Source organism: Gallus gallus, chromosome 1, assembly GCF_016699485.2.
Source record: "Gallus gallus isolate bGalGal1 chromosome 1, bGalGal1.mat.broiler.GRCg7b, whole genome shotgun sequence".
In the NCBI taxonomy this organism is placed as follows: Eukaryota; Metazoa; Chordata; class Aves; order Galliformes; family Phasianidae; genus Gallus; species Gallus gallus.
Genome location: NC_052532.1, coordinates 171,714,647 through 171,740,415, shown reverse-complemented (window position 1 = coordinate 171,740,415; position 25,769 = coordinate 171,714,647). Strand labels below are relative to the sequence as shown.

The window sequence follows — 25,769 nt, the reverse complement described above, 5'->3', positions numbered from 1 at the left end:
ATTATCTCAAGAATGTAGAAAAAAAAAAAAAGCTAATTCATTTAATTGTAAGTTTTTTATGAGTTTTATATATATATATATAAATATACTTGAATACTCATAACATTCGTCACCAATAAAATATGCAGGAATCTAAACTTCAAGCTGGCAATACTTAGCACACATATTTTTCTTATTTGTTATTAATCTTCCTCCTCTGTAAATAACTTCTCTTCAAGGAAAAAAACAAAACAAAACGAACAAACAAACAAACAAAAAAAACAGTAAGGGAGTAAAATCTTGACCACAATGAATTAATGGCAAACCTCTGACTACCTTCAGGGGCCAAGATTTTACCACACATGACCAACTTTACACAAAGAAGAAGAAAACCAAACAAGACGAAGATATCATGTTATTAAAGCACAGAGTCTGAAATTGAATCATCATCTAAACAGTATGGCAAATATTTACAAATGGCAAAAGTAATCAAAGAAAGTCAAGCTGTAGTATGAAATAGAATTTCAAAAGGAACTTGATCCTGTGGGGAAAATGTAGCTTTCTGTCCACATACTGAGAATATAAATTTTAGCATATAATTCTAAACACTCGGATTTTATATCTCTTGCTGATTGTAATGAATTTTCAACCAGCATGCTCCTTTCGATTATGCTTAACATGCAGTTGTATCTGCTTCACTACAGCAAAATGCTTACTGCAAAAATGTAACCTACATTTATATTCACCTCATCGTGACCTGTTCCTAAAAATGAACCAATCTGATCATCTACATTTATGACACATGTAGAAGCTTAGTGATTGTTGGGGTCCACAATACAAACAATGGCCTGAACATGCAAATAATCACAGCTTTTTTAAAGGACATTTTTTTGCAAGCACTAGCTTGTGTGTAGTATTTGCATATGTAACAAACAGTCCTAGCCTTGTGCAGACACAAATGGAGATGTCACTGTTCAGATAATTGATGATTATTCATGTTTTACAGTAATCAGCAGACCCTTAGCAAATATATCTGTGAAAAGAGTGTTAGCTTTTGTAAAATAGACACGTAAAATGTGAGGAGGATGTTAACACCATTATCCCACAGGGAAACTAAGGAAGAGAAGAAGCACTGCTTTTCATAACATCTAGCAGAAACCACTAGCATTTCCATTTCGGTAGCTGCAACACATACCAAAAGATATAAAATCACAGAATCACAGAATATACTGAGGTGGAAGGGATCCACAAGGATCACAGAGTTCAACTCTTGGCTCCACACAGAGCACCCAAAATTCAAATCTATGTCTGAGAGCGTTGTCCAAATGCTTCCTGATCTTTGTCAGGCTTGGTGCTGTGCCCACTGCCCTGGGCAGGCTGTTCCATGCCCACCACCCTCTGGTGCAGAGCCTTTCCCTAATCCCCAGCTGTCCCTCTCCTGACGCAGCTCTATGGGGGGCTGTAGCTGCCCCTCCGCTCCCTGTGAGGAGCTGCAGCCAACATCAGGCCTCCCCTCAGCCTGCTCTGCTCTGGTCTGAGCAAACCCAGGGACCTCAGCCGCTCCTCATACACCTTGCCCCACAGACCCTTCACCATCTTGGAAGCCCCCCTTCAGATGCTCCCTAATAATTTATGTTTATTGTATTGTACTGTAGTGCCTAAAACACAGTAGCCCTGGAAGTCTAAAGAACAGCCTGCAATACAAACACCTGTTGCAAGGGAAAAATGCAGGCTCTCTCTAGAGTCTATAAAGAGGCTTACGCATCTTCAGACAAGTAACTGCAAAAAGCAGCATGAATTCCTCTCTCGGTATCTCCACTTTTCTCCATTGGTAACTGTAGCTCCGGCAGCCAGATTAGAGTTGAAACAATACTGAATGTCTACCACTAAGTGAAATTAACTCCACTCTGCAAATGGCAGCTCCCATTATAGAGGCTGAAGAATGGAGACAGGTGATTTAACTGACTTGGCACTGGGCCTTGCATTGTGCCTTCTGGCTCCTGGTACATTACATTGAGAAAGTCTTACATGTTGTATTCTTATCTGTACTTTCAGCTGAGAAATAATAAAATGAGCCAAACACAAAGTAAGTTTAGTTCCCTTCCTCTTCTCTGACATAAATCTGTTGTCGCTTTTTCTGTCTAGAAGACAAGGCAGACACACACATTTGTACAAAGAGCTACTACATTTCTTTCTTTCCATAACCAAAAAAAAAAAAAGCTTAGAATTCATGTTATTTTATCAGCAAAAATTATACTCTTCCTATCATCTGCAGTTCTACCCATAGCAGGTACATAATACTGTAATTAAAGTATATTGTAAGCATGATCTGAAAGGGTTCTAATCATTCCATCATACTATTCATTGAAATGCATTCATACAATACCTATAATATATATATGAAAAAAAAATGAAATAGATGAAAACAGAATACAGTATTATAACTTTTTATAAGGCTTTCTTTCGTGAAGTAGTCCTAAAAGCATCAGAATTTATGGCTTATGTCATCCTGTCTCCACTACTTTCCTAAAATGGGAGGGATGCACAAGAGGCTAGCTACCTTCTCAAGATGTTTCAGATCCATGCAAAGGGAGGAGAAGGAGTTCGTATCTTTTAATATGTACATGACAGGACAGGATGCAAGACTACTGAAGATAGCACCAGAATTAAAATCAGTTGGGTCATGGCTCTCAGTGTGTCTTGCTGAGCTGTGGGAAATGGTGACCATCACATGGAGGGATTAAAACTTTCAGTGAAATTAAAAATTCTGCCCGAACCTGTCAGTGCTATCAGAGGGTAGCAGAGGAATCACCTGTGTATGATGTGTCCTGCACAGTCTGGTGGCAGATCTGGAAGAGGAGGTGGAAAAATAAAGGGAGTATATAGGGGAGATAGACTGGTGGAGCTAAAAGCTACCATCCCTACAAGAAAGGCAGTGGAGGGGACACTGCATAAGTAGTGGTGTTTCTCATCCCTTCTTGCAATCAGGCAGAAAGAGGGGCCCTATGAAATAGGGAGGAATGAAAAAAGGCCCCTGCTTGGGATGACAAGCAAACCCCCTCATAGCCTACTTTGTCTTCCCAGGTGCCCTTGCACAATAGATATGAGGCTCTGGAATTTGAGGGACAGGCAAATAAGGATGTTGATGTGAGTTCATCCAGGGAGTTGTCCAGGGCAAATCAGTCAGTTGCACACCTTAAGACTACCTCTGCCAAGAACAAAAGAAGGGTGATTGTCAAAAGAGAGTTCCTTCTGAGGGGAACAGAGGGTGAAATATGCTGACCAGACCCTTCCTAGAGGGAAGCCTGCTATCTCCCTGGAGGTTTAGTCTGGAGGTGGCTCAGGGGAGACCTTATCACTCTCTTCAACTACCTCAAAGGAAGCTGTAGCAAGGTGGGAGTCAGTCTCTTCCCCCAGGTAACTAGAGATAAGATGAGAGGTAATTTCCTATAAATATCTGCAAGCATAACATAAACAGTGAAATGGTAGAGTGCTTGAACAAGGGGGAAATCAGACATTCCCTGGAAATTCCTTCACACTGACTGGAAGTCATTGCTTCTCGTCTGTTCATTTCTTTTCTCTTCTCTTTCGTTGAGACTTTACAAGTGGCTGCATGAACACTATTCGCTTAATTCAGTGCAAAGTAAAACAAGTACTCCAAAAGGGAGTTTTAAGAATGTTTATCTAAATGTGAGCCCCATCCTAGCTTCATAGAAATGGCAGTTAAGACTTCATTCAGCTGTAAGTGGAACACAGTCTTAAGTCTAGGGTAAGAAGGATGAAGAATATTTTTATTCTTACTTGTTAGATGCCAAATCTCATGACTGCTACATTCAGCCCACAAGCCTTGTGGACATATACAGATGTGACTGATTGACAGAGATGTCTAAACACAAATGAATACAGCATCAGAACCATTGATTTTCTGATCTGAAATACTTATGCACTATGGTGATCTTTTTCTTCTTGCTTATGCGCTTTGCATGATTCTTCTCTTTTGATCAGATCAGCCTAGACACTGAGAGCAAATCCTATACATACCTGTTTCTCCCCACTGGGTTTCTTGTGGTTTAGCAGCAGTTCCACGGCACCAACTACCTCCTTCCTTATGGCATGCAAAAGAGCATCTCCCACATATACATTAAAACTTAGGAGCAGCTCAATGAGCTCAAGATTCTCATTTTCAATTGCAATAAGGAGTGCAGTTCTTCCCAGGGGATCAATGCAGTTAATATTGATCTTGAAATAAATTTCTGCTTCTTCCAAAGCTTTCTTCACAGTAGCGTAATCTCCTTTCTCCACAGCATTCAGATAGGCTTTCTCTGAATGGGACAGTTCAGATTCTGCTCGTACAATACGAAGAGGGATACGATCTCTGTAGGGAGCACTGACACTTCTTTTGTAGTAGAACTGGGCCATATTTTATGCCATTCTAATAGTTCGTCTCTGAAACGTGAAAAGAAAGATTAAATCAATAATGTATTTTGGGATACCACGCACCAAATTAATATTTTAAATATATAACTATATAAAACTCAAAGTGATGTTGAAAAAAATAAATGTCTTCTATCAAAATAACTTGTGAAATCACCAACAAATGTGGAAAAGAAGACATGTAACCATCTTGTTCATACTTATCACTCAAAGTATGATGCCAGCACACGATATATATTTCTTAAACTTGAGGCGAGAATGAGGTGACATAGCTTGCATCAGGCGTGGCCACATTCTTTCACTAAGTTCTTCTATCTCATCTTTGCTGAAGTTTGTGAGTATGCTCATATACAGTTGCTGTTTCCCAGTACTAGAAGGTAACATTTTTTTGAGCTTGATTGTAGTAGTGAGTATGTCACTTTGAGACTTGTTTCTTTGACCTTCTAAAGGTACCTAGCTTTGTCTGAGTTACACCCGTTATTCTGCCTGCACTCCAGCATGGCATGGGTCTTTCCCTCTTCAGACTTCTGTACAAATGTCTCTGATATCCTATGCAACTCTAGTAACTGTGTGTGGTCCACTGAATACAGATCTTTTCACCTGTTTCTTTAGCTTGGGAAGACTATATTAGTGTTGGAATAGCTATTAGCTGTTAGCTCTGCCAAATGCTCTTCAAATATCCTAAAAGCTTAAATTAGTCTCTTCTGACTTATCTGAAATAGATAGACCCAGACAGCACAGTTCTGTACTGTGGTTTCCTACTAAGATTTTGATTCAATCTCATATGCTATTAAGAAAAACATTCATATAATGTGCTTTTCCAGACAGTGCTTACTAATATATAAATTAGAATCCAAAGCCTGAAAGAAAAAGCAAAATCTATATAAGATAAAATCACAAGGACTGGTAGATAAAGATCATGGTTTTGATAATGCACTATTCAATTCTGTTCTCAAATGAATACCGAAACACTGCAACTGTGAAACAACCCTAAACTCTTGCAGTTGATAAAGCCTTTAATGATTTTACTTTTACTCTGTATGTAATGAGCAAGAACTTTTTCAAAAGAAGTTCCTTCTGGCAGGAATTTTCTTCCAGCTATCTCTACCTTATTAAAAAAATAAATAAAAAATGTGACTTAAAAGAACAGGGTACACACACATAAAAAATGCATTTACATTAGTGGCTAGAAAGATAGTCAAAAAAATGTAGCATCCTGTCATTTTCTCAGCCGACAACAAAAGTTTGATTAACACAGTGTCTCTTCATTTTTTTTTCCTACATTGAAAAAGACATAAAGTAATGTTTATTTTATTTCATGAGGTCTTGATTGATTAAAAATTTCACAAGATGGTGTGAGAAACAGTGATTCATCTATTCCAGTCTCTGTATGCAGTGCAAGGAGAGGTAAGTACAAAGGCCACTACTAAGTTGTTTTCTTTATTTTCTGGAGCAGATCAACAGGGCTTGAGGCAGGCAGGTGGCAGCAAAGGAGATATACTAGGAAGAATTTCCCTCTAGATTCATATATAGTAACTCAGCAATTGCACTTTGCAAACAGAATGTTTCCCTGTTCTTCCTCCAAGGTGTTATCAGTCTGCACCATAGGCTACTACAGAGTGCACAGCTAGTGGATTATGTTCTGTTAAAGTCACTATAAGTAAAATACTTATCTGTTGCACATTTCTGTGCCCCTGCAGCAGAGATAACACATTCTTATTTGTAAGATACTGCATTTTAGCAGTTTGCCATTCACTGTCTTGTTTCTCAGGCTCAAGAAGAAAACAAGAATGTGTGCAATCAATTCCAAATAAATAAACCTAAATGTACATATTCATATATAGATACCTACATGAAAGTTAGGTTGCTACATTCTCATTACAGCTATGGAGATCTACAGCTCCATTCCACTGCCCATAAACAGACATCTCTTGCTGAATGTTGAAGGGCATACCACATGGCTCCAACTGCTTCTTCAGGATTACTTAGGTCTCATGTAGATAGGTAAAACTTAATAACTTCAAGCTGTGCAAAGATGATGCTCACTCTTTAAGACCATTCATATGAAGATTATATAAGATACTATGTTTTTTGAATATCTGAATAACTATTACCCAGTTCTGCCTATTTGTTAAACATGTCCTGGGTATTTTGAAATTGTGGTGACTAAATGAAAACCCAGATATTAAATGTCTTATAATTATGATCTATGCTAGTAAAAAGTATCACTGCCTGTAAAAAGAAAAAAAAAAAAAAAAAAAGGAAGAGGTATTCATTTCAAAATAATCTTTACTACATAGTTATGTCATGGCTGAAAATAAATTTGTTTTCAAAGTGCATACTTCTCCAAATTAAAATACTGAGCCTTGCTTTCCCACAACTAGACAAAACAAAACATCATCAAATATCTTCAAAAAGTTTATCTTCAAAAAGTTGTCTTCATTATTTTTTAGCAGTAGTTTCAATTATTATATTCATTCCCAAGCTAGTTGTAGGAATGACAGAACAAACATTAATAAAAATATTGATTAATATTTTATTCATTTTTATAAAAAGTATTTAACGGCTTTCATCCCAATAGTCTGACTACATAATATGCCATGTGTTCTAATGTATATTTTAAGACATACTTTAACAATTCAGAGGAACTTTTCAAAAATAGGATATTAAATCTACAAAATATTGCAGCTCAATGCTGGTAAAAAGTTTAGCTGTAACTAGCAATGTGGTAGCAATGGTAATGGGAGGACAGTTGGACTAGATGATCTTGTAGGTCCTTCCAAACCTTGTGATTCTATGATTCTAGGCAATAATAAATAAAAAGAAAAAATACAGACATAGTGACTCTTGTATTCAAGCCGTTTCCAATGACAGAAGGCCATTGTGCTTTATGGATTCTCCCACAGCACAAGACAAGTCTGAAAGAGGAACAACATCCTGTGGAAGATTCATCTCAATCAATATTAGGGGCAAAGTCAATTTATTTAAATATCAACATTTATTATCATATTATTACCATTCCATCTTCTATTATTTCTATAGAAGGGCAGAGGTCTCTGCAGGTCTCATGTCACACCTGCCAGCCCAGTGCTGAAGTCCTGGCTATCTCAAATAGCCTCAAACACACAGATTCTGCTCTGGAAACTGATTCTTGCCCTCATTATTAACAGTTGAGAATAAGGCACTTCATAAATGTGATTTCACTGACTTATTTTAGACTTGCTGCAATAGGACAAGAAAAGTCATACCCTTCTTTAACCTGATTAAAAACTCATTTCCCTTTTAATTGCCTTCTCAGCTTGATTTATGAGTATACTTACGGTATTGCGCATCGTGACCTGTAAAACTTATCTTACTGTACTGATCAGATCTTTCTCCCTTCTTTGTAGTTTTCCAGTTATTCTTAATTTCCTTTTTAAGCTGATGACTCAGACAATTGAGTTTAAAATCCCTTTTGACACATTTTTAAATGTCTTTATTTTTGAAAGTAAAATCTTCAATTACATTCCGTGCTTCTAACTAAAAACAAACAAACAAACAAACAAACAAACAAACAAAAACCAAAACAAAAAGCACCACTAAGACACTTTTGTGTTATCCCTTACTCCAAATGAATTTGGCTGGCTATTGATGCAAGGAACCACTGTCAGAGGGCATGCTGAATTTCTGAAAGTTTAGAATTTCATATACACTGGTAATTGCAAATAATGAGAAGCCTCAGCAACAGAGCCAGTTTTTCAGCACTTTGTTGTTATTTCCAGCAGAAAAATAATTTATGAGAAAATATTCACAGACCTAAAACAGGCAGTAGCTTGAGGCTCAGAATAGTCCCTTGAAAAAGAGAATCATATTTAAGTGCTTTACCAGGTGGACCTGGTAATAAGTGATTTACTAGATTTTCTAGCATCTTCTCTTCTCTCAGAAAGCCAACATTAAAGGAAAAAAGTGAAATAGCTATTGGTATTGGAAGATAAGATATTGACTGAGATAACTTATAGCAGCTGTACCCACTTAAGCATGGGCATGCCCACACTATACAGTGCTCCCTGCCCTCTGCAGAAATCAGATAGTTACCATCAGCATCTGAGCAGGAGAAATGCATAATTCTTCAATGAAAAATTGTTGTGAAGTCAGTTCTTTTTAATTATTTTATTTTTTAAAGTAGTTGCTTCATTTATACGTGCTACAAACCAATATTTTAAATAAGATGTGAAACTTCCTAAGAAGTAACTATAGAGGCTTCTGAGGAAACCAGCACAGCTCAGACAAGTGAACACAAGGATTTGTCTGTCATCTCCTGAAACTACTTTATATGTACTTTTCAAGGCAAAGGAGAGATTCTGACATTTGTTATATTAATGAAAGCATGAAATTTTCTTCCCAAAATAGATCTATGACAGACTAACTTTAATCTGATACAGAATCCTATCTGATACACAGTAAAAATGATGTTCAAAGGGAATTTTTGAAAATAAGACTCCAGCTCTTGAAAGCCTCAATCCAAAAGAAGTATGAAGTTCCTTCAATTTCAGTTATCATGACAGACTGTTAGGTTTTGAACAAGAACAAAAGAAATGCAGATAAACTGTTGACTTCTGATCCCAGTATCAGTCCAAATACTGGTGTATAAGTGAATGTTTAGACAAGTAAATTTAGCATGCTTCTAGTACTGAGGCCAGCTGGATGAGCTGTGCCCATAATGTTAAAGTCTCAGGCCAAAAATAGGATAGATGAATGAAAACTATCTACTGGTCCATGCTAACTCCAAAATTGTGCCTGGAAATTGTGCAGGAAGACCTTAATTATTTGGAGCCAAGATCATTCCAAGGACTGCTGTAACAATGTCAGGCACAGCTAATGGAGATCCACTGCCCATGCATGTCTCCCAGCACTATTTATTATACAATTCTTAGAGCTGACAATACAATATACGGGATCCTGTGCTGAAAGTCATTGGTCATTATTAGCTCTATAATCATCTTCAGAACTGAAAGCTAACAATAGTAGATGTAGCAATCTGGACTTTAACATGAAGTCATGCATGCAGGAGATAAACTAAAAAGTGTAACACAGTGTACATTCTCTATGAGCCTGTTGACTGATTTGGAATAGAGTGAAATCTTTTATTTTTCCTCTGTCTTACAGTACCCTGTAACCAAGTTACAGTAAAGCAGAGAACATTACATAGTATACAGCTGTCAGTGGATGTTGGGAAGCAGGCTGTCTTGTTTTCTGCTTAAATATATTCTGGGTTCACAATCAGCAAAACAGGACATCAACTAGAAGTTGTTCTTAATTTCCAGAGCCACAGTGGGTGTATGACAGATGAAACTCTTCCAGCTTCTTACATTAGAAGCTTTAAAGATTGAGTCCCAGGAGAATATAATGCTGACACAGAATGTGATGAATGTTACGTTTCACTGCATTATTGTTATTTCATAGCAATATTTTGGTTTTAAAGCATAATGCTTTCTGCATAGAGTAAGGATGTTCTGTCTGTTCACTTAGACCACACCAAATAAAACTTTCATCTTCTAGAAATGACATCACACCAGATTTCAGTGGAGAACGACAGATTCCTCTTGTAACAGTGACATTTAAGGTTAAGACTGTCATCAGCTTGAGAAATATCAAAAGATCAGATTTAGTGGCTTCTGGAAAAAAAGAAGTACTAGAAATGAGATGTACAGAGTAAAGGATTGTATTGGACTAGGATGATCTGGGGCCCGACACTTGCTAATGCAAACCCATGTAAGTGTTAAAGACAGAAGCATTCAAGAACTCACTTTTTCAAATACAGCTAAAACTGAGCATAATTTCACTAAATGCTATGAAAGAAAAACTGAATAACTGCTCGCATGATAGAAAAGAAGCGCACCACAAGGACACAGAAATACTACTAAATGTTAGTATCATTCGAGTACATATTTGTTCATCTTATCAGTTTTATTCAAACTAGAAAGAGATATTCCTTAAACAAAACCCAACCAAGTGAACAGACAAACAAAAGCTGAACACCATACTTGGCAGCAGTATGCAAAGATACTCAGGAAAAATAAGGAATTAAGCCTGAATCCTGAACTATTTGCTCCTGCTCAGAGAGGAATATTGAAACAGAGCATAGAAGAGAGGACTGCTTTCAATGGACAGGCACAAACTTGCTTTTTGAAATGATGGAGCATGGATGATGGCAGCACAGCCTACATGTTGTAGGAAGCTGGTTTGACTGGGAGGACAGAGGAGGCAGTAATAGAGATAGTGATCTTAATCTGTGACTGTACCATCTATTTGAGCTGACCTCCCTGTCTGTTTGGCTGGGGTTATTCTCCTGGGTAAATTTAAGGAAATACACAAAATAATTTTTAAGAGAAAGTACTTCAGTGTCATCTGTCTACACAGAAGATCTTCCAGCATTCCCAACAGTAGCACTGACCTTGTGCTTTATGAGTGTGATCCTGCAAAGTTCTTACAGCACAGTCAACATTTCCCAGAAGATGTGGTAGGGGAATGCCCCCTGCTAAGGGGAAGGATAGGCGATGTTTCTCTAATTCTCCCCAACCATGGGAGAAAAATCAAGTACACAATTTCTGCTGAGAAAAATGAGATGGCTCTGACTGTAAAAGTTGACTTGAAAGGGAGGCAGAATAGCGTGGAAAAGACAGGGCAGGACTTTTTTCTGAAGCATTGCTTGTGGGAGTTATGCTACAAATGTCAGTGACGTTTCTGTGCTTCAGGATACATTTACGCACAGATCTACATCTTCCCATGCTTCACATGAAGAAGTTCCAGGCACAATGAAGTTTGGCCAGAAAAGGGAGGTTGCAGGAAGACTGCCCAAATACATTTAGTAAATAAACCCTAATAAAAACACTCCAATGAGGGTCCTTTTTCAGATGTACAATCTAGGCTACACTAAGAATAAGTTGTGATGCTTTCTAGCGTTTAGGACTGATAACATTCCAGTTGCAAAGAGATCTGTGTACAAATATATGCATTCCCACAAACATTTCATTACTGGCTACTGCTGTCAGAGTGGTATGTGTATTTTGCAAGGAGGTAAGAAATGAAGACGAGGTATGGGAAACTAGTCAGTCTTCAAAATTTCTTGGTCTGTGTACACTCAGGCTGTTAATGGTTTTGCCCTCTACTTATTTAGAAACATGTGAGGCAGTGTATTTTAATGTATTAAATTAAAAGACTTTATTAAAAAATAAAATTGGAAAAACATCACCTAAGTTCAGCTACTAATAATATCACACTAGTTAATGCAGAAAGAATTATCATGATGAATCAAAATCAAATTGAGATACCGAGATCAAAGCAAATCGATAATGTTTAATAGCAGTCGGTGTTCCACAATCAAACGATTGCAAAAAATCTTGTTACATAACTCTAGGAAAGACCATTCTCCATTGGTTATAAGCTCCAGTGAAAGAATTTCATTGAAATGAATCAAATTTATAATTTGGTTAGTTATCTAGTTAAAACACCAAAGCAAAACCACTATCTGGACAGAAGTCTGACAAACCTAGTCATAATTTATTTCTCAAGAAATTATATTATCGTGGGGCGACTAAACCTTCTGTCCTTGTACCAGTAAAGGCTTCAAAGAATAGAACGGAAAACCACAATTCTGTCAAATTTTATTTACCAAAAGTCATAAAATGACAGGTTCATGTCACTCAGGACCTTTAAATATATAGCACAGAACATACCCTAATGAATACTGTAATGAAGTATTACATAAGGCTGCTTGAATCCAAGGGGACGTATCCTTTCAGAAATTTGTCTGCATGGCCAAATTGTGACTTATGCAGATGCACAAATCATAGAATCACAGAATGGTTGAGGTTGGAAGGGACCACCTGGGATCATCTAGTCCAAGCAAGGTCACCTACAAAATTTTGCTCCAATCGCATCCAGTTGAGTTTTGAACATCTCCAGAGAAGGAGACTCCACAACCTCTCTGGGCAGTCTGTTCCACTGCTTTATCACCCTCACTGTAAAAGCTTTCTCTCATATGCAGATGGAACTTTCTGTGTTTCAGTTTGAGGCCAATGACTCTTGTTGCTAGGCATCACAGAAAACAGCGTGGACCCATCCTGTGGATGGATTCCTTCCCTTAAAATAACAAGATATTATTATTTTATGTAATAATATATAAATAATTTCATTTATTACAATAAATAAAATATTATTTCCCCTGTCAGTCTTCTCTTCTCCAGGCTGAGCAGGCCCAACTCTATAAGCCTCCCCTCATCAGAGAGATTTTCCAGCCCCTTAATCATCACACTTCAGGATTAAAAGTCTCCTGCTAAATCAGAATAGAAGCTAAAATGTAGAGAATCACAGTAAGAGAGTTCTCATCACGAGTAAGTGGTGAAACCAACAAGTTTTCATATGGATAGCCTACCTCATACAGGCATGTCTAATATACTGCTCTACAGATCCCCTATCAAGCATTAATTACCTCAGCTTGAGAACTGACAGAATACTTTGAGTACCTTTTAAGAAACTTATATTTTCTTTCTTGGTTTAAAAATTCAGAAGATTTTAAGTCACCATGTTACAATGTTTTTTGTATCTTTTAAAATCTTTTTTTTTTTTATCTTTTATAAGCAGATCATCTGAAAATGCTAACAACAAATATAGCTACCCAACACACACACATCATCTGCTCTTGAAGTACTATGCAAAGCCTTTTATCTTAAACAATGACTCCTCTCTCAAACACATAATAATTTCAGTATAATATTTACAGGAAAATCCTATCTGACAGAGATAGAAATAGGAAATCAATAATTGATTTAAAAATTTTTCTCTGTGGAAAATATGTCTTGTCGTGATTTCCAATCAACAGAGGATTAATTATGTGCTCATTTAGGCCAGGTTTCCAATTATCTAGCCTATCAGCAATAATTCAGATTTATCCCTGGAATGAGGGAGTAGGCAACTTCATTTAAAAGCATCTGTGGTGTGTTTCCTGCACCTAGAGCCAAAAGGGGACAAGTTCATGAAAACACAAACTAGCCCATCTTAGAGCTACAATCATAATTCTCAATACGAGAATGCTTGCTTGGCAAGGCAATCAGATAAAAGCTGGAGGGAACAGGGAGTGCTATGAATATCTCAGCAAAATGAAACTTGGTTACCAGGAACTCTTTGAAATGTTATTTTAGCTGTCAAGAAGTTCAGAAGTTGTATCAGAGCCACAAATGTAAAGATTAGTACAAATATCTCATATGAACTCCATAATCAGGCAGATGATGATGAAAAAATCAGCACTGCTTCCTCATCCTGGGAAGCCTGAAGGAGAAGACCCTGAGTCACCAAGCCCAACCTCTTTATCACATGCAGTTCCCTCAGACAATTTTTTTTTTAGAGCAGATCAGACTCCCTGTTTGTAGTAACTGGGATCCCTAGGCTTGACCCAGCTACTCCTCTGCTGTTCCTGTGAGCAGTGGGGAACTGAACATTATCTCTCTGATGAGACTGTTTTCTCAATACTAAATCAAGTTCAGTTGTTGAACATTGCTTTCAGGATTATCCTTCCTTCAGAATCTTTGGAGAGAAAACCGCCTCTCTCTTAGATTTCATTTTGCCAAGCTGCACAAATTTAGTTCTATCTCCAGCCAATTTCTCATTCATTGATGTCACCTTTCCCTGGAAGGACATGTGTTCCTGCCAGCTCTTGTGTCAGACCCCAAACACCCTGGAACTCTTGGACATTCAAAGGGTAATGCGTGTCTACAAGTAAGCTATCGAGTTGTATCTTCAGTCTCCTTTCATGTTTGTATTATTTCTTTGCAATACCATCTTCTCTAAGTTACTTGAAGTGTGTGCATTACTTCAAGACACACTTCCATGCCTTCATAGACAATCACTTAAATATTTTCCTATCTCATGCTCAGATAATTTGCTTGATAGAGTTCTAGACCTGCAGTTATCTTGTTCAGAGCTGTATCACAGTCATCACCTTCCATCAGCTGCTAACCTATGTTCTCCTCAGATGTCTTCAGTCAACTAGTTTTCAGTTTATGGGGAAAAACAAAAACAAAAACAAAACAAAAACAAACAAACAAAAGAAAAAAAGCCAATCAAGCCACAAAACCTTTTTATTCTTCTATAAGTTTTCTGTTTGTATTTTGCTCTTCTGCATAGACTAGTCTAAACTGGACTTTCCTTCCTGCACTAGTGAAATAACTGACCTCAGGGGAAAAACAAAAGAAACCTCATGAAGCAAGTATTTAATTCTGTTATATATTATTCTGATGCATATATAAATAAACTATTTCTTTCTTCCCCTTGCATTAATCAGTTCCTAACACAGTGCTTTACTTTTACTTCTCTTTACTTACATGCATCACATAGTTCTCTGGATCTGTTAGTACTCAGTAAGTCTTTGACTCTGTGACCTCTTGTAGTTATGAATGTCAAATGCTCCCTGTGAACTGCATGAACTTTATTCTTGAAAAGTTTGTTCTAAATATACCTGTCATCATTTTCCTTTACTGTGAAACTATTTTGTTCTTTGATTTATAAAATCTTCTTTTCTTCCAGTTTGTCAGGTTTGTCATTGAGGCAAAACAGAGACCAGTCATCAAGAAGAGAAGTTTATAGTGTTTACAGTTTTCCAACTCAATAAAGTGAATCTATCTCATACTAGCAAATGTAAGGGATAAATACTGTAGATATTAACTACATTAAGTGGTGCTGCACCTAGACTCACTCTACCTAAATTTAGACAGCTTTCTAGAGTTGTTAGGCTGGAATGTATTTATCTTGGAGTCCTTCTAAAGTTATTGGAGAAAGAGAACGAGAGTTCTGCTACAAACATTTCAGTTAAATCATTTTGAATCTAGGCCTGAAGATGTGCATGTTTAGAAGTTTCTGATCCAAAGATGTTCAGAAAGTTCATTTTGCAAAGAAGAAATTGCAAACCCGACATGGTATTTGGTCAAAACAAAGGAAGATGGATGATGGAAGAAATGTTCCTATCTTGATTAGGGATATCTCATGTTACAAGGGATATGTAGATACTTGCCGGTATTGTATATCATGTAAAGTAATAACCTATCTCCAGGACCTCGGATGATCTGAGTTCAGAAAGTTCATTTTACAGGAAACCTATTTCTTTTTCTAATTCCCTTCTAAATACAAATTTAGAAATCACTTTTTATGAAAGTAAAAAAAAGAATAAATTTAGAAATCACAATTTACAAATCACTGCAAAATACACCTGTTTAGAAATCTAATCTCCAGTCTATAATTTCTTGTGGACACTTTTTCTTGTTCAAGCATCTGCTTATAGAATAACTTTTTTTTCTAACTTACCGACTGCATTATGCATTTTTAGAAAAAAAAATAATATCTCTGTCTCTGAGTTTCTGAGTCACTCTGGAATACATTTTAAAGGAGGGATTAAAGATATCTTTAACAGAAATAGATAGATTATCTGAATTGTCATTTTCCACTTAGGAAGGAATTCAACTTTATCTCTGACTTCAGGAAGAAAGGAGAAATTGAAATAATGCTATTTTGGTACTGAACTTCTGTAATAAACTTAGTCCTGCAGACAAGGAACAAGGCAATATTACTAATATGAAAATAACAGTTTGGTGCAGTAAAAAGCCAATAGCTTGTAAAAGTAACATATGCTAAGATGCAACCTATAGCATTTTTTGGTTCATCTTCTAAGTTATTAAATTGCCATGATAATATAAGATCAGGCCAATACTATGGATCATAAAAACAGTTCCAAAACACAGGCCTAAAAATTCATATCAGCACATTTTAAAATGATTTAAATGAATTTAAAAATGACATTCTTCAGGTTCCACCCAACTCAATGTAGACTTTCAGAAAATTGTAAAATAAAGTCATAGCACATCTCAAAGTGTTTACACAGATTTTGGAACACAAGTAGATCAACACAAAATAAGTTGGCTTCAGGTTGCAGTGTAAAGCAGAAGACCCAAGCCAAGATGGATTTTGGTTGCCAGGAAAACTTGCAAAAGAGAGAAGCAAAGCCACAGAGAAAATTGTTCATGAAGTTGATTAGAGAGGACATGTCAGGACTTGATGAAAGTAAAACAAGCATCCAGGATAGGTATACAGGGAGAAGAGCAAAGCACAAATGAAAGTGCAAAGAAATGCTGAAAAATTAACAATGACTGTCTTATAAATTCCATGCCCATAGGGTGCATTAACTAAATAAAGAACACATTATTCTGACCTGACAGTAACATCTTCCCTGAAAGCACAGCTAACACATTTTATCTCAGCAACGTGCACTCCAGCCATCACTTCCCTATCACCAAACTGCCTCCTGGTGTTCTCTGCAGGGATCTCCATCAGTCCCTCCTGTGCTTCCCCACATGGTACATGCGGCCAACTATGCTGAACACCAAACAGTACGGAAGTGAGTTAGTGCACTGATGTTCTAACCAACGGTGTTTTCTATTTAAGGAAATCTAAAATTATGTAATGACATTTTTTTTCCATTGAGAGCTACAGTTCCAGATGTGCAATAGCTCTTGAGAAATGATCAGAAATGTTTAACCTGTCATCATCCACTATAAAAACAATTTATATGTTTTACCAGGGCTCTGTGGGAAAAAGTGGGCAATTATCTTTAAAGCAGCCAATTTAAAGTGAAGGCTGGTGAATGGAAAGATGATTCTCTTTGGGAAGGATTAAGAATAAAAAAAATTCAAAGTAATATTGTTTGTCGCAGGAAAAAATGTAAGGCTATCAGATGCCGAGGATAGCATGTTCATGGAGCACACATTCTGCTAAACTCACTACTCAGAACAAAGGGGAAAATAAATCTGACAGTGCTTTGTGCTCTGCTTTAATGCTTAGTCAACTCTGGCTGAGGAAGGAAATGCTGGAAGAGGCTTTAACCATTCTCTTGGAAAAAAAAAAAAAGCACATCAACTTTGCTTTTCAGAAGTTGGAGTCTTTCTAGTATAATCACACTCAGTTGCTTAGACAATTTAAAGGCAGTATAATTTGGATGTCTCCTGTGCAGAGTAGTTCGACTGCTTATTGCACAGTGGCATGTCAGGAAGAACTTAATCAAACTAATTGTCTGAAAACATAAGGTCAACCCCAAGGTAGAAAAAGCAGCTGGTAATAAAACTCTTCTGTTGTCACACACAATTATTCTGTTTGAATGAACGAGGGTAGCTTGATTCTGCAAATTGTGGAGATCAGTAAGAGAAGAAAATGTTCACCACTTTTAGCAGTGGTTTAGCTGGCAGGACTGGGACAGAAGTGAAATTGGAACACACACACAGAATGGGCAGTGGATTCAAGCAACAGAATGTGTCCATCTGAATATGGCAAATTACACAGAACTGAGAATCACAGCTCATGTCAGGGGACTCTAAAAGTATATTCATATTTATTTCTGAGAAACAACCAACTGTTTGGATGAAAGCTATGTCAAAGTGCTGCATATATTTGACAATCATTTACTGGCAAGTTCCTTCTGGCAATCTCATGTCCTTTGACTACTTTTTGGAGAGTAGAACTGTGGGTGGGATTCAGCTCAAGGTTAAGACACCTATGTTAACTGTCTAAATGTAGACACTAGCATCTGAGGTAAGTCCCTAAATAACCTATGTTGTCAGTGGATAGCCAGGATGGCATTAATTTTGCTTAAAGAATGTGATGATTTTTAGGATATCTTCCTTGCCTGAGACACCTCTGAGACTGGCCAAAATGTATATTCTTCTTTGGCTACAGGTGTAAGGCAGACAGGATGCCATCTCAGATGGCATTAGAAACCTATCTTTAGGCCGCTTAATAACTTCATTCAGTGCAAATAGCAGCATCTACAAAGTGACTCTACTCATCTTAGTTCAGCTGCAACTCTCTCCAGACTACACGTTCATGCTTACAGACACCTATATATAGATCCTGTGCAGGTCTGGAGCCAAATCCCACATTCTGAACAGAATTCACTTGCCTGAATAGTGGTGTGTAGAGTTCATTAGGGTGTCAGAGATGTTCACAAAGGACTAACAAGCACGAAACAAGCCCAGTGGGGACCCATGCTCCTCTGGAATGACAGACAAAGCATTTTTCTGCCACTGCATGTGTGTATGCTGCCCAAGAATCAGTGCTGCTAGTGACAGGCCTGAGTGTCTGCAGTTCAGTAGTTCACAGATTCACCACATGGCTGCTTTATTACTTAAACTTAATAGTAGTTAGACACAAAATGTCAGTAGGGAAAGATGAGGTCCCTGAAATGGAGCAGGGAAAAGTCATGACAGGTGGTGCTTTCTCAGCAGGTACACTTGGCCACACTACTCATTAAGAAGAGCCAAGGAATACACTGAGTTTAGAAGTTCACTGAGGAAGGAGGAATACACATGATGCACAACAAAGCAGTTGCAATGACAAGGGTGCTACTGCCAAAGGTCTCTGCCAGTGTAGTCTATAGAAAGCCATATACTAGGTCAGGGGGATGGAAAGCAACATGTCTTTTCTCCCTCATGTTAGAAGGCCAGCCAAGATTGTCTTCAAAGAAGACAGCAACATATTGGCATGGATGGGTACTTGCACCTCACTGCATGAGGTGGAGTTTACCATGTACTTGTTGCTGCTAATAACGAAGTCAAGAATGCCTTCTGTTAAATCTGTATCTGAGAAAGTAAGAGATGATACATTAGCAGTTATCTTTTGGCACACACAAAGCTGTTGCAGGCACTTTGCGGGCAAGTAAAGTTTTTGCCTTGACACGAAGTGCTATCAGGCAACAGGGTGTCATCATCCCACATTTTGGTACCTTGTTACACCACATTTGAGCAGACGTCAGAGCCCTTCTGGGCTGCCATCTGGTTGCTCCCGATCTATGATACTTGGTTCAGTATTTGCCCGGTTAGAGTTATATACTGACAGTATTATCTCAGAGGTAGCAAGATTTCCCAATAATTTTCATAGATACATGATTTTCATACTACACTAGAATGGCAAAACACTACAGAATATAAATGATGAATACATATGCAAGTATTTCAACACCAGAGGGAAAAGTTTCACAGCCCAACACAGTTCAGTATTAAAAAGGCTTTTGAGATATTAAGCTGATATTTTACTTTGCTAACTTTCACCCCATTACTTCTATTTATAATCATAATGACCTACTTAAGTACATGTTGTCAACTGCCTGCTTATTGACAACCATTCCACCTAGCTATTTTCGTGTATGCCATCAATTAACTAGAGAGACTTGGGATATGCTGCTTATATGTGTGCCTTTTGCTAGGAAGCAACGAGCAACGGTTTTTAGTATGTTCACAATTTGTTGCAGTTGTATTTTCAGAGGTAAAAACATAAGACAACTTCAGTAGCATCGTGAAGCAAGAGTTTTTAACCTTACCTTTAACTTCACAATTCTTCAATTAACTTCTCAGTTCATCCACACCTTTCCTCCAATAAAAACAAAATAAAAGAAAACAAACAAACAAACAAAAAATAACAGGCTAAACTGAAAATAGTAAGTGTAAGGAAGTCAAGCCAGCTGTCTTGAGAAAACTGTTAGCAGCCTATCTTTCAAACTTTATTTTGTGTCAGGTGAGAAGGTAGAAGTGAAGAGGTGGATTGGCTAGTGATCAGCTCTACTTCTTCTCTACAAGTCCAATCTCATTTGATGAGATTGAGGGGTTGGATCTAGCCAACATAGGTTCATGAAAGGCAGGTCCTATTTGACAAAACTCACCTCCATCAGTCAAGTGACCCACTGAGTGGATGAGGGAAAGGCTGTTGAAGTAGTCTGCCTAGCCTTCAGCAAAGCCTTTGATACTGTCTCCCACAGTATTCTCCTGGATAAGCTGGAAGTTCAGGGCTTGGACAGGTGTACTCTTTATTGTGTAAAAAACTGGCTGGATGGCTGGGCCCAGAGTGTGGTGAAGGTAAATCAGGCTGGCAACTAGTCACTAATGCTATTCCCCAGGGGTCAGAATAGGAGCATACCCTGTTTAATATCTTCATTGATGATCTGGACAAGGGGATTGAGTGCACCCTCAGTGAGTTGGCAGATGACACTAAGCTGGGAGGAAGCACTGATCTGCCTGGGGGTAGGAAGGCCCTACAGAGGGATCTGGTTAGGCTGGATTAATGGGTTGAGGCCAACTGTATGAGGCTCAACAAGACCAAGTACTACAGGCTTGGAGCAGAGTGGCTGGAAGGCTAAGTGGAGGAAAAGGATCTGAGGGTGTTATTCAACAGCTGTCTGAACACGGGGCAGCAGTGTGCCCAGGTAGACAAGAATGCCAATGGTATCCTGGCTTGCATCAGAAATAGTATAGTTAGTAGGTGCAGGGAAGTAATCATCCCAACAGACAGCCCTGGTGAGGCTGCACCTCTGGCACTGTGTTTGGTTTTGGGTCCCTCAATACAAGAAATGCATTAGGAACAGATATTTTGATTGACACAGAAGGCACTGAGAACTCTATATTTCATGGGACTTACTTAAGATGTGTACTGTCCTGGTCCTGTCAGCTGAGGGATAGCACTTGGGATTTGCTAGGCATGGGCTTGGGGTGCATGCTCTGGCTTTTGGTCATTGCAAAGAAACGTAGTTCGCATGCTGCAATGTCAAACAAAGCTTGGCAGGAGGAAAAAAAAGGGCATTCACTTAAAGCGATAATATGGTAACAGATTGGTCTAGATGTAGCTACAGTATCTGAATCTATTATTTGCAGAATTGAAACTAAGGCACTGATGTAAATTGCTCTGATCATTAAATAGATAAGAAAGTTCCCTCTACCTCACTGATACATGAGAGTGTTAGTTATTTTCATAGGTTCTGGGGGTTCATACGCATAGTTGGATAATTTTTTAAAACACACTTGGTGTGATGACAGAAGTCTTCAGTTACTTGGATGATAGGATTGTCCTGTATTGCATGAATTGATTCTTTATTCAGTGTTTAGTAAAACTCAAAATCCTTCAGAATGGGGTCTCAAAATGACAGCATTTACAGAAATGAAGGAAACATTCTGAGATGGTTTAAACTCTTATCTTCTAATGACAGTGCTGTTCTAAAGGATCATTTCTTTCAGTGTTCTTTCTGAACAGCACCACTGAAGAACAGATACAAAACTGACTAGACTAAACAGTTGAGAATGTGATGCTGAAGATAGGCAGTTGGATGGAAGAGTCAAGTCTTCGGTTCTGCATTCAGGACTGTCTAGTACTACATACCATGAACTACTGATAAAGTAAGCAGAATATATTGGTTAAACAAAGAAAAGTCATTCTGTTTTGGTTGGCAAATGATTTTAAAACCATATTCATTAAATTCTGTCCTGAATTTGTACTGACCTCCAGAATAGGTCAAGAGTGATTTGTCTGTTCCTGTATCTACTGTTTGCTCCTTCTTGATTGAAAACAAACCTCTGCAGCTGTTTTAAGTGCATAGAAACATAACAGACAATAGAACAACTGTGACGGGAATGTACAATGTGCTAAACATACTAAAATATTCATTTGCCTTTTTAAACATTCTTTGAAAATTCTGCAAATCAAATGTGGTAGTGAAATATTGCTCCAGATGGTCAGACAATGTAAAACTGTTTTATGCTTAAAAGATCTCCAGAAAAGTCACCTAGGAACAGTAATTTAGGGATTTCCAGTTTCTTATGTTCATTTCCAGGTCAGAACTAACTCTACCATCTAGAAACCATAAAAGCTGCTGAACTCATTACCTCATGGCTTTTTAAATCCAGAAACAAATGTTCCTCATCATTTCCTGCTACACTGAACCTGAATAAAGATGCTTTGTATATCCTTTCTCTTAAGATAATGTTCTCGTTACACCACCTACAAATGCCTAATTGGAGCTACATTGTATCGTGATACTATTTCTGATTATTGCTAAAAGAAATCTAAAAATGTCTCCTCACATGATCCAACTTTGTTCTTTTTTAAAGTTTGCTTCAGTAGACATAGATGTATTCTAAATTAAAGGGATCATATGGATCAAATATATCTTCAGCATGGATGTTTCCTTTGAAAATGTATTCATATGACTCGAATTTTCTACTAGCATAATTTGCAAAATGAAGCTGGAAGATGGAGACAGTTGTCAAGAAGTCTGTTGCCAAATAGAGGATAATCTTCCAACTGCGTAAACAATCTTTAAGGATGGTCTGGTATATTTTTTTAATGGCTGGAGTTTTGCAGAATAATATAGCTCTAAATGATGATGTTTTGATGACTATTTCATCAAAACTGTAATATAGCGCAGAAGGGAAAGGACTGTCATCTTGCATTAAGTTTATGCATTACAAGTAAGTATGACTCTTGTAAGACTGTAAAAGGTCAGTTGCCAAGGACAGAATTCTAGGGTTTGTAGGATAACTCACTCCTTCATCCTTATCCCGTAAATCAAATTAAAGTGTAGCTAAATAAGTTGTTTGTCATGACACCTTCCACGATGAACTGATTAAAAAAATAAGAATACTTTATTACTTAGGCAAATATATAAGCTGTGATATGGAAATACCTTGAAAGAAAAACTACCATCATGGTAGTTATTGCAAAAGTGACTGAGATTCAATATATGATGAATGAAAATGGAAACAGTCAAAAAATACCCAATGTTGCATACAGTAGCAGAAATATGTTTGGGGGAAAAAAAAAAAAAAACTGACATTTTCCTGTACTGTTTTTTTTTTTTTTATCTCTGGCCATTAACTCACACTGCAAATTTACCCAGAGCTGTACACTGTAAGAATATAACAAACTATTTGACCCTGGGTGAGAAGCTATAGGTGAGGAAAACAATCTAATCATGATAGGATTAGAACAAAATGACTATTAGTGTTAAAATGAATAGTATAAGTAACACACCAGAGCAACTAATTCCAACCTGTAGTAGCTTCTCAGACACAGAACAGGGCAATTGTGAAAGGTCTTGATACTATGATTTTCAGTCTCACCAAGATAAGCAGCAAGTTTCATCTTTGCCCACGACAGTGAGATCATCATTTCTGACTACCATGTAAACTGATGGGGAGGAATTCCTCCCACCTCAGTTTAGTTGTCTAAATTTAGTTGTCTACAGTAGGCTTAGTCAAATTTAGTAGATTAACTAAAGGGGGTTTTCCTTTATAGTAAGTGTAGTGATGCAACAGGGGGTTATTCCTCATACCTGTCTTAGATACGGTCCTCAGGATCAGCTACATTCTTTCTGGAGGTCTTGGGGACTAGAGAGAGGCTGAAACTGATTTGCTTCAACTTAGAGATGCCGAAATAAACATGAAGGCTCTTATCTGGTCATCCAGAAAATGAATTGAGGCCAAAAATTATTCTGTTTGTGCCACAGAAGAGTGATGAAAGGGAGAAGGAGGAGGCTTAATAAATGTTAAAACTGTATTGGGTGGATAGCTATTTAGAGGTATAATGAACATTTTTCTAGATTTAGAGTTGATTTGCTCAGTGGAAATCAATTTACCATTCAGAACTTCATAAATTATAGCTAAAAGACAAGTGGCAGTCTACTTTTAATACTTTAAATATAATCTGTATCTTAAACCTTAATTAAAATATGTCTTAGTTTTAGTAGTTACTGTGGGGCTTGACATGCTTAGGGACATGTTTTGGTTGTGAATTGGTAGTGTTATGTAATGCTTGGACTTGGTAATCTTATTTGTCATTTCAAACCTAAATAATTCTGTTATTCTATGATGCTATAAGATTTGGAAGACTATTATAGTACCCTATTATAGTATCTTTAAGAATTTTTTTTAAAAAAATTTCATCTCTTATGAAATAAATTGATACTAACTTCTGTGACCCCAAGCCCTGTGGTCCTTTACATATTTGGTATATAAGGGCAATAATGAAACTTTGATAAACATCCTTTTTGTTTTCTTATAAGGTGAATAAAATGTCCCTGGTACACTGCGTCCCTTAACATTTCTGAGTCACCAAATAACAATGCCAGACACAATGGAGAACTCAGATCTAAAGCAGTATGATTCTTGAATTCCAAATCTTTCATTCATGCCACTGTGTGAAGGTCAGATGTTGATGTTTGAGTTGGTTAAGGACTGCGGAATGTTTTGCTTCTCAGCTGAGAATATTCTTCCTAAGGGGCCGCAGGACTTGTTCCTGGGCCTAAATTGAAACTCAAAACATTCCACGACCCTTCACCTTGCAAACAGAAACATCAACATCTGCCTCACATACCATCACCTCAGAAAGAGGACACATGGGCTGAAATGTCATACAAAGTATTCTTAAATCACTGCTTAGGAAGAGACACCCTCAAGCCAGGGCAGTGGTTATAAATAATTGGATTAAAAAACAAACAAACAAACAAACAAACAACTACAAAACAACCCCCCTCCAAAAAAAAAAAAAAAAAAAAAAAAAAAGAAAAGAAAGAAAGAAAACCCTAAAAAAAACCATGTCTCTCATCCACTTATTATTAGGCTTTTCAGTTGGGATGACTCTGAAAGAAGAAATTTAATGATATGTCAGCTTTACAGATTTTTATTTTATTTCTGTAAATACTTTAATCTTTTGAGTAGCTGGAAGGAAGGATTCTCCAGAGTTTGCACTTCAGCGGAGTGTGCATTACAGCTTTTAAAATGTGGTGGTAAGTAGCAATTTACAATTTACTACCTTTAACTCTCCAGAGTTTCTCCAGAACTTGTCTTCCTAGAGACAGAACAAATGAACTTTTACTAGAAATGAATAGTTCAGTAGCATTTATAACACTGTTTCATATTTTTAATAATAATATTCATCATTAGGCTTTGTATTTCAGATGGTTGTTCATGTACTCAAGTATTTCTTTTCTATTTTTGGATCTGATCCTTCAGCACTAAGCATTTCATTCCCACACAACAGCCTTAAAGAGACATGAAGGCCACACAGAAAACTACCGAAAAAAAAAAAAAAAAGAAGAAGTTTAAAACAACTACCCTTGCAGCATGTACACAAAATTTAGCTGCCATTTAACAGAACTTCAGCAACTGTGATACATCACAGTTTCTTCCTTGCGGTTTATAAAAAGATCGTGGTCAACCAGATGACACTCCGAGAGTAAGCTGTGAAAATGCTTCCCTGTTACTTAATCCACTGGAAATTTCCTGTTTGTTTTTAAGTACAGAAAGCTTTTCCACAAAGATAGACACTTTGTTGTGACCACCTCTTGCTCACCTACCTCTATTTAATTAGAGACAACATCGTTCATTTTATGATGAACTTCTGAACAGCTTGTTTAAAATTAAATATAGTCAGCAAAAAGTTGGGATTAGGCAATGACTAGGATGAGCCTGAACTGAGAGAAATGTGCTTATGCAGGATATTCATCATTTCGGGTCTGCTGG

The 25,769-nt window shown here is 37.4% G+C and overlaps 1 protein-coding gene across 1 annotated transcript in view; it reads right to left on the bottom strand.

The window, feature by feature from the left end:
- Nucleotides 1–25,769, bottom strand: part of TRPC4 (transient receptor potential cation channel subfamily C member 4) — a 141,026-nt gene that overhangs the window by 87,856 nt on the left and 27,401 nt on the right. Inside the window, exon 2 of the mRNA XM_417089.8 lies at nt 4,021–4,425. Within this exon, the coding sequence (XP_417089.3) occupies nt 4,021–4,398 (378 nt within the window). The 5' untranslated portion in view covers nt 4,399–4,425. The remainder of the gene's footprint in view (nt 1–4,020; nt 4,426–25,769) is intronic.